We start from the raw sequence: 16,195 nt of genomic DNA on the forward strand, positions 1-16,195 counted from the left end.
CAGTAGTTGTATCTCTCAATAATTAAGAGAATGGGAAGGATTGCAACTGCTTTGCTGGTATTTCATTGATCAGTACACTAAGGAAGGGGTTCACCAGCATTTTAGAAAGGAGGGTGCGTTCAGTGGTTCAGAGTAAGTTGGATATGGTTTCAGACCACACAGGGACTGTCAAGACCAGATTTTCAGTACGCATCAAGTAAATTATAATCTCTCTCAGCGTACTTGCGAGATGTAGTAAACACGGGCAGCTGTCTCGCTCTACTGCCACAAACACGTGCTGGGAACGCTAGTAACATTTGTGAAAACATACACTGGCTCATGAGGCAAGCTCTGTTATATGAAATAAAGATATACGCAAACAAGTAAAAATAGTAAATAATAAATAAATGAACTTTGTTAAAGAGAAATAAAATAATAAGGAAATCAAACTGAACATAACATAAACTGGCTCAGCGTTTAGTCACTCTACGATGGCTTCAATCCCTTGCATAGTGTCATCGCTGTCGGTGTCGTCACCCAGGTTGACGATAGAGCGTTCCACGACATCCTCTGCAAGGTCATAGAGTTTCCACATGTTGGCTTCCTCAACATCGATGACTTGTTGGACTTCCACCGATCTGGCATGACATTTTGTAGCCCTTCCATCAACAGTACTCTCACTTCACCAATCGTAAACTTTACGTTGCTCGATAGCTGCAGTTGCTTAATTGCGGCCAGTATCCAGTATTTGGGAGATAGTGGGTTCGAACCCCACTGTCAGCAGCCCTGAAGATGGTTTTCCGTGGTTTCCCATTTTCACACCAGGCAAATGCCAGGGCTGTACCTTAATTAAGGCCACGGCCGCTTCCTTCCCACTCCTAGCCACTTCCTGTCGCATCGTTGCCATAAGACCTATCTGTGTCAGTGCAATGTAAAGCAACTTGCAAAAAACTTATGTTGTTCTGTGCCATGTGTCCTTTAACCTGGCTCCACACAAGTTCTATAGAATTTAAAGAGCAATGATAGGGTGGTAATCTCAGAACTTGTCTTCCTGATTCTATAGCGGCTCTATCTACACGGTACTCTTTACAAGCAGCACGAGTGTGCGGCAGAATTAGAGACAAAAGCTCTAATTTTACTCTGTTTGCTTCATAGTGAATGCCTTTCATTTCTAGCCAATTTTGCATGTTTGCCTTAGTCCAAGATTTATTAGGCAATCTCTCAACCTTAACAGAGTGATAAGGGGCATTATCTAACACAGTTGTGTCATTATTTTCAAGTTTAGGCAGAATATCTTTAAACCACTTTACAAACGTCCATCTCCTCATGGTAATCCTTTGTGGATTTTGAGTCGAATAGGAGCAGTCCTCTGTCAACGAACTCATTTTCATTCCTAGTGTGAAAAACAATGAATTCCTTTCGCTTTCTAGAGGGATTTCTTAAACCAACCAATAATCTCTCAAGAAACGCCTGCTTACCAGACTTTATATTAAGGTCCTTCCACACTTTTGACATAGTGTGACCTGCATTTACCCACATCTCGTCGAGATAGTAAATAGGCCTAGAATCCTCATGGAACTTCTTATTTTCAGAAAATACTTGCGCCTCCACAACATTTTGTCCTTCTCAATTAATGCCCACTGGCGATTTCTTGCAACTAAGTTCACACTGCACTGCACTACACTATGCTACACAACGCTGTTATGAAATAAAAACCTATACATATACAATCGTCAACACAAGCTTTAATATCTTAATGAGAAGACAAATAACACACAATACTCAGAATATCTCGACATGGACCGTCTTGCTCACCACTGTATATTATGTAGTTATACAGTATTTATAAGCTATAAATTTCATTTTTGTTCGGTATTGAAGTAGACTTGCCAGTGTTTGTTCTACATCAGACATTAGAGGCAAGTCTCATAAATAATTTTTCTCCTTTTAAATTTCTTTTCTGTATGTTTATTCATTCCTAATTCTGGCTAACATTTCCAGATTTACTTCTTTGCCTGAGGTCTTAAGTCAACTTTAAGACATCATATTATGACAAGAAAATCATAACCATAACTTTTGTTATTATGTGTATTTTAATGTTATAATTATTCCTGCAACATTGTCTTTGTATAGTATACATATGTTTTAGTTATCACAAAATCTGTTTAATTTTTATTTGGCTGAAGATGCCCATTAAGTGGCTGAAATTAGTTCCAAGACTGATGTAATATAATTTACTTGATATATTGTATTGAAAAGGTGGATCCTCATGTCAATTTATTTTGTATGGTATGTAGCATGGATCATATTAGCCCGGGAGCTCTTCCTGCTGGGGCACTGCACCCCTAACTTTTTCAGATATCGTAAGAGGATTCTTCATTAACAGATAAACATTTAAGTAAACCTGGCGTGATTTCTATTAATAACATTGAGAACATCAGACGTAGCCAACCTTCCCTCTGGCCCCTTTCAATGTTATTTCTCCCTTCGGTGTGTTTATAACATCTCAATTTTGCTGGAATGGACTATAAAAATGCTATGAGAGGAATAGGCAGTTATGTTTCACAGATGTAGAGAAGGCATGTGACTGTGTCGAGGGAAGGGATGTTAACCATATTGAGAGATTATGAGATTCTTCTTTTTGGCCTTTACCCAGTTACCTGTTGTCGGCCCTTTGTATGGATTTATCCTAGTTTTGCAATCAAATGCCTTTCGTGATGCCAGCCCGTTGTGGAGTGATGTATTAACCATTTTGTGTTTATGTGGTGAATTGTAATGTGATATGTTGTAGGCCTATGTAAGTAAAGATGCTTGTTAAGACACATGAACTCGCAGTCCCCAAACTAAAGGAATAAACCAAAGCTAAAATCCCCGACCTGGCCAGGAATCAAACCCGGGGCCCTCTAAAACAAGAGGCCACTGTGTAGATGATTCAGCCAAGGGACCGAACTGAGGGATTATGTGATTAAGTGTAGATTATTACAAGCTATCAAAGTCATTCATGTTTACAATCGGGCTGCAGTGAGAATTGATGGTAGAATGAATTTCTGGTTCAGGCTGCTTACAGGAGTTCGACAAAGTTGTAATCGATTCACAACTATGTATTTATTTTCCACCTAGTCGATACAATGATTGCTTAAGGCAATTTTTAATGGTCAAAAGTGGTACATGTTTCGTATAATATCAACATCTTCAGCCACATAACACTGTTTAGATGAAAAATATATAAATTGACAAAGTAATGCTTTAGAGGAAGTGTCCTTAAAATTAACATAAGATTGACAACATTAAAACAAACAAATAACTCAAGAGAAAATATATAAATTATTTCTACAATAGAAAGCAGTCGTCAAGGAAACACTTGTACAATATTCCATAGAGACATGTCCTAATGAATATTCTTTTCTTAATAATTCATGAAAATAGGTCAATTTATAAATTAAAAATTATACAATTTATAAGTAATTATCGAAATGAAGAAATCCAGATATCACAGTGTGGCTCTTATTATTAATACAGGTGAAAATATAACTAATTCCTAGTTGTCAAATCTTATTAAGCCTGCTTTCCTTTGGAACAGTAACTCCTGTCATTCTTTCACAGTTTTGCGTCGGGTGTAATATTGATGATGCGTTCTTCCTTGCTCTTGCACCTGAGGAGGTGGAGGAGCGGGGGATATAGGTGTGTCAAGAACTTCCTTGCTGTCACCTATAGCGTAAACTGAGGAGGAATAAGTTGTAGGGCTATCTGTAGGTGGAGAAATTCCAATTCTTTTTTTGTGATCTTTCTCGAGCATTTTCAGATATACTAGAGTTTGATAATATAATGGATTCTTATTCTTATATTCTACAGCCTCATTAAGGTTATCATATTTCTTTACAAGTTGGTCTAGATGAATGTATAGATCTTCATATGTGTTCATTAAGCTGCCCTTTTTTAACTTTTTTTATGATGGTCAGGTCTTGTTCTATGTTGGTAAATTTATGACCTGTGGCAGTCATGTGTGATCCCATTGCTGAGAATCTTCTATGTTTTTCAGCATTCACATGTTCCAAATATCTAACTTGAAAATTGCGGCCAGATTGTCCTATGTATGTATTCTTGCATTCAAAGCATGTGAGTTTATATATTCCCGAATCAAAAAAAAATTCTTTTTCCGAGAGATTTATTGTATCATGGTTGAAAATACTATGTTTCATGTTGTTGGTGGAAAATGCAATTTTGAAATTTTTTCTTAAATAAATTTGTTATTACGTGTATGTTTGTATTATTATATGTGAACTTGATATATTTTTCACTTTTACTAGGTTCAACTGCTAATTTAGATTGTTGCTTCTCCGAAAATTTATTAATTATTTTATCAATCATGTTATTGTTGAAACCATTCAAGAGGGCTTTTTGTTGGATAAACAACAGTTCTTTATTCCTTTCAGATTTGGATAAAGGAATACTAAACGCTCTGTTAACGTAACTATAATATGCTGATCTTTTCTGTGCCTCAGGGTGTAACGAGTTGTTCTTGATAGTGGTCAGTGTGAAAGTGGATTTTCTGTGTATTTTAAAAGAAACCTTTTTCTTCTCTTTCCAGAAAATTCATGATTGATAAAATAATTAATACATTTTCGGAAAAGCAACAATCTAAATTAGCAGTCGAACCTAGTAAAACTGAAAAATATATCAAGTTCACATATAATAATCCAAACATACACGTAATCATTATTATCATCATCATCATCATCATTTCCCTTTATCCAGCTGTAGCTGGGTAGGGGCAAATATGGTTCCTCTCCACTTTCTTCGGTCTTTCCACCACTCCTCCTCCAACACTGAGTCCCAGTCCAGGTTTCTTTCTATAATGCTGCGTTGGATGGTATCCTTCCATCTCAATCGTGGTCATCCACGGCCTCTCCTTCCTTGGATTTGCATTTCCATCACCTTTTTTGGCATTCTTTCGTCGCTCATTCGCTTTATGTGCCCAAACCATCTTAGTCGTAATAACAAATTTATTTAAGAGAAAAAATTTCAAAATTGCATTTTCCACCAATAACAACATGAAACATAGAATTTTCAACCATGATACAATAAATCTCTCGGAAAAAGATAATTTTTTTGATTCGGGAATATATAAACTCACATGCTTTGAATGCAAGAATACATACTGTACCAGTAAAAGAGCCCGACTTTAAGATTTGAATTTTAACGTAAGCATGAAATAGTTCTCAGGGCGAAACTGGATACACTAGCTAGGGCTTGGTACAGGAGGCAGGGTCCTATCTACAAGAAAAATTTTAATCAGATTGAATAAGAGTTAATTCATGAAATGCATATCAAATTGCACATCACCTCATTGTAGATAGGGGTTGTCTTCAACATCGTCCTTTTAATGGTCCGGGTCTCCAGCTCACTGGGCCGAACAGGCTGGAACACGTTCCGGAAGATGCCAAATACTCCGTTAAGATGAGGCCAGAACACCCAGGTTGGTCGTGTATGAGCAAGTCTCGAACTTCCGATGTTCTGGATGATATCCGATGGTCTCTGACGATGTTGCAGCTAATCACTCATCACCTAAGTCCAATGTGGCTGATGGACTCGCTGTTCACAAAGACTTCGAAAATGTGCTCTTCGTCTCTCGCAGAATTTACAAGTCAAAGTTCATAAAGACCTTGAATAATTGGTTTCTCACCACTGGCAAAATAACAAGTCACTTAAAAGAATTTGTTCCTTAACACTCGCGAAAATGACAAGTCCATGTTCTTAAAGACTTTTGAATAATTTTAGAGTTCATCACTGGCAAAAATTACAAGTCAATGTCCACAAAGACTTAGAATAATTTGTTCCTTAACACTCACAGATATTAAAGTCCATGTTCAGAAAGACTTTGAATAACTTTAGAGTTCACGCGCGCACAATTGATATGTCCCATATGGCCATGATGGTTTAAGTTCCGCATGAAGACTGTAACTACTCGAAGATAGCCTCTGACGACTACGGCAGCGTATAGAGCCAGGCTGAATACTCAGCTGTGACTGACTGATCCGGCTAAAGTGAGCCCTCCTTATATTCGGTTTGGGGGCTTCTACGTCATCATATAGCGTGATCCCTTGAAGCTGGTTATCCCATGAATCCCTCGACGGATTTACTTGAGATTCACACTTTGCGACGTTTATGTGATTCCCTTCAAAATGACATGTCGCTCAAGTCGCTACCATAATTATTAGAGGAGTTTTAAAATTAATCAAATACTCGTGAAGGTGTGACACTTGAATCCAGAACATATCAGGTCAGGCCATCTACACTTGGCGTGTCAGGCGGGTGATCTATCTTGCCCCTGCCGCCACGTCACACACACAGCTGTCCTCGACTCACTTGCTCGTTCCACCGAATGTAAACAAACCAGGCTTGCTCGGAATATTACGCGTGATGATTAAATGCAATTAACTATCAAAAAGTACGTATGTACAGGTCGTAACCGGTACAATACATAGGACAAGCTGGCCGCAATTTTAAAGTTAGATATTTGGAACATGTGAATGCTGAAAAACATAGAAGATTCTCAGCAATGGGATCACGCATGACTGCCACAGGTCATAAATTTACCAACATAGAACAAGACCTGACCACCATAAAAAAGTTAAAAAAGGGCAGCTTAATGAACACATATGAAGATCGATACATTCATCTAGACCAGTGGTTCCCAACCTGGGGGCAATCAATAAGTGGGGGGCGATGAGTATTCAAAGGAAGAAAAATTAAAATAGTACTGTACAGTAGAAGTTGCCGGGTAGCACGAGTCACTAGCTATTCTCAGCCGGCGACTTCACTGCACTCGCCCCTCTCCACAGTCACCACCTATTGTTGCTCAGTGAGGCCGACTGGTGACTCAACCCCCTCACCCTCCTGCCATCACAATACACTTGCCATTGACCTACGTTCGTCTTCAGTTTTAACTAGCCTTTGTGTGCCTCACCATTAGTTATTGTGCGTGTCTTTTCTGTATTTTTTGTGTTTGTTTTGAAGTGTAGAAGTTCATGCGAATAGATTCAAAAAATAAGAAGTGTCATCAATACTCAGCTGAATATTTAAAATTTGGTTTTATTGCGTCATCGCAAAATGTGCAGTTTCTACATTGTCTTTTGTGCCATGAAACATTTACTGCTTATGAAGCCTTCACGAATGAAAGATCATTTATCAAGACTACACAGTGATAAAGTGAATAAAGAAATTAGTTAAACACCTCAAAGCTAAAGCTGATAAGCGGCCTAATGTGAGTGAATTATTTAAAAAACGAGCAACCGATCTTGACAAAGGTCTTCTTGCTTCTTACAAGTGTCTTTATTGATTGCTAAATGTGGTAAACCTCGCACAATTGGCGACACTCTTGTTTTACCGGCTACCAAAAACGTTGAAATCATGCTAGGCGACGGGGTAGAAATAATAACATAAGTCAATCGGTTCCTTTGGGCAACAATACTGTTTCATGGTAAATTGACGAAATAGTCACGGACGTTGAATCCTAACTCACCAATATGTTGAAAAAAAAAGTAAATTTGCATTGCAGATTGATGAATCAACTGTGATTGATAACAAAGCAATTTCATTAGCTTATGTGAGGGTTATCAATGAACAATAGGAAATTACCAAAGAAATGTTGTTTGCTAGAACTTTGATCACTGATACGAAGGGATCGTCGATTTTTAAAGTGGTGCAAGATTATTTTGAGGAAAAGAGATTCCCCTAACAAACATGAGCGCTTGTGCAACAGACGGTGCTCCTGCCATGTCGGGTCATCATGCTGGGTTTCTAGCCCAGAAATGCTAGAGGTCATCACTATTCACTGTGTCATTCATCGTCAACACTTAGCTGCGAAAAAATTGAGTGGTGTCCTGCATGAAACCCTACAACTGGTTATTACTGGTGTCATCAATAGCAAAGCTAATTCCCTCAATGATCGTCTGTTCCGACAACTTTGCCATGAAAATGATGATGAACAGTAAATATGTTGGATTATGGTCCGCCTAGTCAATACTATTTATTAATTTACCTTTCACCTTAACATCTAGTACATGTTTCGAGAATATTATGCATTCTCTTCCTCAGCTAGTAGATTAAAATTCAGTATACAATAAGACCTGACTAAAATAGGGGGGCCCCATTAAAAATTCAAAACAATGAGTATTACAATGTAACACTTAAAAATTTGGATAGTACAAACATAGAATTAAAATCCCATATTGTCAAGTACAAATTAAAAACACAATATAGTAATGTCTAATTAAATACAACGTCTTGTGATGATATGAATTCACAATGTCCTTGAAGTTGCCTTGCGTAGCTCAAAAAAGTTAAGTTAGGGATGAATGAAATTGCATTAAAACTTGAAGTCCTGCCGATATCCACCGTTAATGGGTGTTAAAATGATGTCTATTTAAATTAAAATATTGGACACAACATCGTATAATGATGTGAATTTACGGTGTCCTAGGAATTGTAATACTATCTTGCGTTGTTCAATTGGATTTGTACAAGAATAAATGAAGTTGCGTTAAAACTTGGAGTCCTGCCATTATCTTCAGTTGATAGATGTATTATGCAGTCAGGTTGAAAATAGGTTAAAATGGTCTATAAAAAGGAAATGAAATAGAAATTAACAAAAAGGCTCCGACATGAACAACTGAGAATACAACGGGGTAAAAATATTAAACCTTACCAGTGTGATGATGTAAATATTACGTGTGGCATGCATGTGTTAGATAGATGTGAAGCCACCTGATGTTGTATGGCAACTGGTTACGGAATTACATTGGGTTGTGTGGTGGATGGAAAGAGGGGTGGAAGGAACCGCCCCTGATACAACAGTCATACTTCCCCCCTTACACGCTTGACATCATTTGGCCTCTTACTAGGGTATTGGGTTACCAATTTAAACAACTGATTGTCTTCTACAATGTGTTCATTTAGGCTGTTCTCATTATCAAATTTTTGCAATTTGTATATTTCTAATTTCTCTAGGGCATTCATTTGTTTGCCTTTGCTTAATGAATGTAATAAAGTCATATCACGTTCAATATTTGTGAAATGATGGTTGCTTTCATGCATGTGTTCACACATTGCAGAGTATCTAGAATGTTTTCGTGCATTGACATGCTCTTTATACCGTACCACCACACTTCTACCTGACTGTCCGACATATTTTTTCCCGCAATCTTGGCACGACAGTTTGTATACTCCTGACTTACTGAACCTCCTGTTGGTGTTTACGCTATTCGAATTGAACAATAAATTATTATTATCTGTTCTGAAGGATGCATGCAATTCCTAAATAGTTTAACCAAACTGTATGATTGTTTATTAATATAAGTGAATGTAGCGAATTTCTTTTTTTCTTCCTTATTTACAAGTAGAGTGTTAGGTCTGTTCACGACCTTACTCTTTATCCTATTGACATAGCTTTTGGGGTAACCGTTTCTTTTGGCAATATCTTATATAATGTTTATCTCTTTATTAAAATCATTTCTGTTTAATGGTATTCTTACTGCTGTATTGATGAAGCTGTAAAATGCCGCTTTCTTATGCTCTCCGGGGTGGTTTGAGTCTTTCCTAATAACATCTGTGTGCGTAGGTTTGCTGAATACTTGGTAAATCAGGTTTTTATTGTCTCTAGTTAATGTTACGTCTAGGTAGTTTAGACTTTTATTATCTTCCGACTCGATTGTAAACATTATATGTTTATCAAGGTTATTTAATTGGTCTAACAGTTCGTTTGGCTTGAGTTCTTGTTCGTTAATGATAGCGAACGCGTCATCAACAAACCTTAACCATAAGTCTAATCCTTTTATTTTACCGACTATTTTATTAGATTCCATCTGGTCCATAAATATATCTGCAAGGATACCAGACGCTGGTGATCCCATGGCCAACCCATCAACTTGTTTGTACACGTTGTTGTTGAAAGTAAAAAAAGTTGTTTTCTAATATGAACTTTAATAAGTTGATGAATTCATCAATTTCTACTTTACTCAACGAACTATGTGTGTTTAAGTTGTTCTTAACAATGTTTTTAATTTGTACTTGACAATATGGGATTTTAATTCTATGTTTGTACTATCCAAATTTTTAAGTGTTACATTGTAATACTCATTGTTTCGAATTTTTAATGGGGGCCCCCCTATTTTAGTCAGGTCTTATTGTATACTGAATTTTAATCTACTAGCTGAGGAAGAGAATGCATAATATTCTCGAAACATGTACTAGATGTTAAGGTGAAAGGTAAATTAATAAATAGTATTGACTAGGCGGACCATCTTCCAACATATTTATTGTTACTAAGTCAATACGGACCAATCCCGACCATCATGGTCAAGATTATTAATAATGATGAGGAATTCGAACGCTTGCTTCCACATAAGGCCATGAGGTGGCTTTCCAAAGGAAACTGTTTGCGCCGTTTCTTCGAATTATTTGACATGGTTACTGAATTTCTCGACACGTCTGATCATCTTTTAAGTGAGAATTAGAATTAACGCAAGTTAGAACTTGCGAACCTTACAGATATTTTTGAAAAAAAATGAACGAAGTCAATATAAGGCGACAAGGAAACAAGATGAACCTTATCAAGGCCAAAGGAATCATTTCATCATTCATCGGCAAGTTTGATATTCACAAGGTAAATATTGGTCGTAAAAGGCTGGTTCAGTTTCCGACCCTTCAAAACTGTTCAGTGTCAGATAAGGAGACTCCTGAACTCCCAAAAGACAAAATCCTAATTTTTATTGATCACCTTGACCAGTTAAAAACTGACATGGAATCAAGATTTGAAGATTTGACCTACTTACAAATTCCGGATTGGATTCTAGATCCATTCTCGTTTGAAGCTGTGGATAAGCTTGATAATTTTTTTGCAGGCGGAGTTTCTAGATCTGAAGTATAAATGCGAGGCGAAAATCATTTTCAAGCAGAGCGGTTACGAGTTAGCCTGGGTGAAGCTTATGGACACTTATCCACAAGGTGCAGCAAAGCTAATGCATTGAGCTTGCAATTGATATCAAGTGTTCTGTAAGAAAGAAATCTGTTCCGAAATAGAACTCTTTACCCCTGTCTTCGCTCTAAAGGAGTGAAAGCTGGGTGGACTCAAGATATCTTATTTCATAAATTAGAAGTAACAGACATGAAAGTAGGGAGAATGATTGCCTGCACAAATAGGTGGGAACAATGGCAGCAGGGTACTCAGAATGAGGAGAGAAAAGCTAGGTTAGGCATGAATGCGATGAATGAAGCTGTGTGCATGAACTGGCTTCAGTGATGGGGTCATTTGCAGCAAATGGAGGAGGATAGGTTACATACTAGAATAATTGCCTCAGTCATGGACAACGATAGTCTGAGTTTCTAATGATTTGAAGAAACAGTTGTGTAACTAAACGCGGTCACAGAGCTAGTTGCAGATAGAGGATTGTGGAGGTGTTTAGTTAATTTACAGAGGTTTGAAGTCTGATCACTGAAAAGTGTAGTAGTCTATAAAGAAATTGCATGTTGTTGTTGTTATTATTATTATTATTATTATCATTATTATTATTATTATTATTATTATTATTATTATTATTATTATTATTATACATTTTTCAGTAATTTAATATTTTCCTGGAATATTGGAGATGTGAAAAAAGCTAAATGATTTGCCCTTTAGAATGCTGATGTTAAAATTTATATGTACTGTATTTATAATATGATTTAACCGTTATACAATATGTCATATTTCTTTTTTTTATCTTTTCAGGGCCATGCGATAACGGATTAATTTCTAAATGTTATGTTAAGGTTAAAATATCTGTGGTCAGTTATAATCCTGATATCATTTTTTGGAAAATATCTCTTTTGAACATCATTGTCTATAGATAGAAGTTTAAAATAATAATCATCTGTTACAGCATAATGCTGTAATGGTTTGGTACTGGTTTGTTGCATTCCATTGTACTTACTGTAAATGTGTATAGTTCTGTATATTTGTGCTGCTTTACAAGATTTAATAATGTGTTAAAACTCAGTGGTGATGTGTATTATCCAAAAACTGTATAGAGTAATGAACTAGTACCGTTTTTTGTCTGACAGCAAACAGATTACTTTTTTCAACAAATGTACAAATTCTGTAAAAAATAGATATCTTTTGGTAGAATTAATGGGTGATTTAATAAAGTATGGATTGTAAAACCTTGTTTTGTTTATCTTTCCTAATGAATCATTGTTATTCTAACTTATGATTTTGAGGTCTTGATATCAATATTAAATGTTTAATTGTTGTCTGGTGACCTTTGTTATTGTAATGTCTGCTTGATTGGGGTTCACACATGATTAGTAATATGGTTTATGTTGTGGTTTCTTATAGTAAAATGTTAGTTTCTGAACCATGCACTCAATATTTTTAGGTCATCTTGGACCCATAGAATAAGAAAAGTCCCACTTTCATTTGACAGCTCAGGAATCTTTAGAAATGGTGTGGGAAATGAACTGAAATTCAGTGACAGTTTAGAAGGAAAAAATAAAGGATATGCTGAGTAAGCAAATATTTCAGGATTTCTTATTGTAAGCTAGCTATTGTACTCGTCTTCGACAGGCCGGCTATGTAGGTGGTTCAGGAAAATGAAGAAATAAATTGTAAAGGGCTTTGATTCTCACTATTCTTGAACTAAGTTTGTACAGACAGCTGTGAGACTGCTCTGCTGTGTCCCATTCAGTACGTGAACTCCCCATTCCTATCAGTGCCTTCATTGCACAGATCGAATAGCTCAAATACTGTGATGCACCAATGTCTCAAGTTAGTTAGATTGATTGTTTGTTTGTTTGTTTATTTATTTATTTATTTATTTATTTATTTATTTATATATTTATTTATTTATATATATATATTTATTTATTACAGAATAAATCCCTATTACAGGTGGTATAATAAGGTGAGAAATGAAATGAGATGACAGGTAGAGAACTTAATCTCTAAACATAGAGTAAATTTGAAAAAATCAAAATCCTACCTAACTGCTAAAGAGAGGCAGTACATAGAATAAAGCCATACCAATATACATTTAACTTAACCAGTAAACAAAGACAAAACATACAAAAATGCAAAACAAAAACATACTTAATTCTGACATACATACAGTATTTACTGTTATGTGCCCATGTGACTTTCAGCCCTGTTGTAGCCATCTTTCGTTTATTCCTGGAAGGAAAGAATGAGAGAGTCAACCTGGGGATCTCCCAACAAGCCTGAGGACAAATTATGACCTGTGCTTGTATTGTGTTTTCCGTCTGTTGTGTCTGTGGACTTTCTGTAAGTCAAAATTAGAATGTTCGTATTCTGGCCGCACCATGAACATTCTAGTGCTTCATGACCAGATATATATACAAAAGTAGGGTCGCCGTGAACAATAGAGAGTTGTTGGAGAGTTAAGATGCTGTCACATGGACTGTTGGTCACTAATGTTAGAGTTGTTGGAGTAATGTCAGAAGTTGTTGAATTGCTGAGCATTATGTATTCACTGTGAGGAGCAGTCAGGTGAGTTGATTGTGTGAGTATCATTCTTGTAAAAGTCGAACCAAGTGTATAGCAGTCGTGTGTTGTGATAGTCAACAGACTTGTGTTTGAACCTGTATGCATGTAGCTGCTATGTAAAGTGACACTGGTGAATGCCAAGTGAAACGCAAGAGTTGTCAATCAAGATTATGGAAAGGTTGCCTGTACCCAGCAAGCTGGATACCTGCTGGGGACCTTCTGTGGGGACTGGAGACTTTGTAAATAACCACTAATTAGTGAAATGTTATTCAAGTAGAGAGAGAGTGTGTGTGAACTGATTGAGTCATCATAGCTTAGATAAAAAAACGAACAGTATTTTATTCATAACAAAAGACGAATTTACACATGGAGGATACGCCCACCTGGTGTTTGCATTATTGTAAGTATGTCTATTCAGACATGATTGTAATCACGTCTGCCAGTGCATCCAGAACTACAGTGATGGCAAAGCTATATTTCAAGTCTCCAAATGTCTTCTTGAGTGGCACTTCGTCAGACGAAACATGGCTTTTGGTTGGCCAGACTTGCATTGTACGTTGCAAGGTTGTACCTTGGAATTGTTTTTGTTTTGTTTTTTTTTGGTGGTGGTGGTGGTGATGGGAGTCAGTGTTCCAAAAAATAACAGGTATAGGAGCAATAAAAGCCCCATGGGTAGGGCTGATAGAATATACCCACAATATCCTCAGTCTGTCGTACCTAGGAATTGTTTTTTTTGGTGGTGGTGGTGGTGGTGGTGGTGGTGGTGATGGGAGTCAGTGTTCCAAAAAATAACAGGTATAGGAGCAATAAAAGCCCCATGGGTAGGGCTGATAGAATATACCCACAATATCCTCAGTCTGTCGTACCTAGGAATTGTTTTTTTTGTGGTGGTGGTGGTGGTGATGGGAGTCAGTGTTCCAAAAAATAAAAGGTATAGGAGCAATAAAAGCCCCATGGGTAGGGCTGATAGAATATACCCCCAATATCCTCAGTCTGTCGTAAGAGGTGACTAAAAGGGGGACCTGGGGCTCTCGGTTTGGGAGTGTGGATTGACAACCCCGGTTTCCTTAGATGAGTCTGACATTGCTTCCACTTGTCAGGCTTCTTACTTTCATCTTTCTTATCCAACCACTTGTTCTCTTCCAACCCCAACGTTATTAGGTTTGCAAGGCCTAATGAGTCTTTCAATTTCACGCCCTTCGTGCATCTTCCCTTTGTTTTGCCAATATCTTCATTCTTCGAAGGTCGGGCGTCTTCCACATTCTGACTGATGTTAATAGAGGCCGGTTGCAATAATAATAATAATAATAATAATAATAATAATAATAATAATAATGTTGTATAGCTTCTGGGGAGGCATGCTGCAGGTCTTTGGAGATGACACCCTATAGGCAACCAGCGTGAGAGGATGGACCCTACCTAAAATGAATTCTAATGATGAAGATGGAACAAGCACCCATTCTCTCAACCAGAAGAATTAACTAATGAAGGTTAAAATCCTTGAACCGGCCGGGAATCAAACCCGCGACTCCTTGGATCAAAGGCCAGCGTGCTGACCGTTTAGCCATGGAGCCGACAAAACTTTTTCCTCGTCCCAAAATGGTAGAGCTCTTTTCAGACGCATCCCCAGTTGAGGTGAATACATGTGTTATTTTAAACTCATACTAGCCCTCCTTAAATCTCTAGCAGTACAAAGAAAAAAACATGGGCCTCTGATGACAGAAGCTAGTTACACTACGAAGGCAGACGTTGTACAATTGAACTTCCTTATAAAGCAGTGACCACCACCATCTATGTATATAAAATAAGAGTTTTGTCTGTACATTACTCAGAATTTAAAAAGGAAGTTATTTATCTACCAGTTGTGTCCACAGTAACAAGGAAATTCACTTCTTAATTTTCCGTAATTTCTGTATGTATGCATGTACATGCATCACGAGAAAACGGCTGAAGAATATTTAATGAAAATTGGTATACAAAGTCGGGGAATGAGTCGCTACAATCTAGGCTATAAATAATTTTAATCACGCTGAGTGAAATGGTAGTTTAGGGAAGGCCTAAAATTTAATTTACCGAGCTCGATAGCTGCAGTCACTTAAGTGCGGCCAGTATCCAGTATTTATAATATAAGAAATTTATTTTAACTCAACCTATTCAATACAGTAGATGATGTTAACGTATTAGTTAAACATCGTTAAAAATTGTTCAGACATGTTTCGCTCCTTCTATGGGGCATCATCAGTCATATCAAATACCTCAAAATTCTACCAGATGTCTGATTGGAAATAATAAAAATATGTTACCTGAGTGAATACATTAAAAAACATTTACAATCTTATCATTAACAAGATATCAAAATTAACTAAAAAATGTTACACTAGTGAACACGCTGGTGAATTTTCACTCAAAACAAGGCCGTCCTATTGTACAGTATTGACAATAATGGTAGTTAGTCTTATTTGGTGCTAAGTTCGAAGACAGTTTAATTTTTTTTTTTTTTTTTTGTACAAATGTTGAGAATGAATGCAGAATACATATAATTGCAATTTACTGTACGTGTATTTTACATTGTAAAATAATGTGGAAAAAACATTCCAAATTTGTATTAATATCCATGGAAGAATTTTTTTTTACTCCGGACCTCAATATTACGGTCCTGGTGCATTCTAATCAGAA

General features: G+C 36.8%; 1 protein-coding gene across 1 annotated transcript in view; it reads left to right on the forward strand.

The window, feature by feature from the left end:
• The window catches only part of LOC136878898 (V-type proton ATPase subunit e 2), a 29,594-nt gene extending 17,414 nt beyond the window's left edge, over positions 1-12,180 (forward strand). Inside the window, exon 4 of the mRNA XM_067152490.2 lies at positions 11,750-12,180. Coding sequence (XP_067008591.1) covers positions 11,750-11,770 — 21 coding nt within the window. The 3' untranslated portion in view covers positions 11,771-12,180. The remainder of the gene's footprint in view (positions 1-11,749) is intronic.
• The last annotated feature ends 4,015 nt before the right edge of the window (positions 12,181-16,195 follow it).

This window comes from Anabrus simplex, chromosome 8 (assembly GCF_040414725.1).
Source record: "Anabrus simplex isolate iqAnaSimp1 chromosome 8, ASM4041472v1, whole genome shotgun sequence".
NCBI classification, from domain to species: domain Eukaryota; kingdom Metazoa; phylum Arthropoda; class Insecta; order Orthoptera; family Tettigoniidae; genus Anabrus; species Anabrus simplex.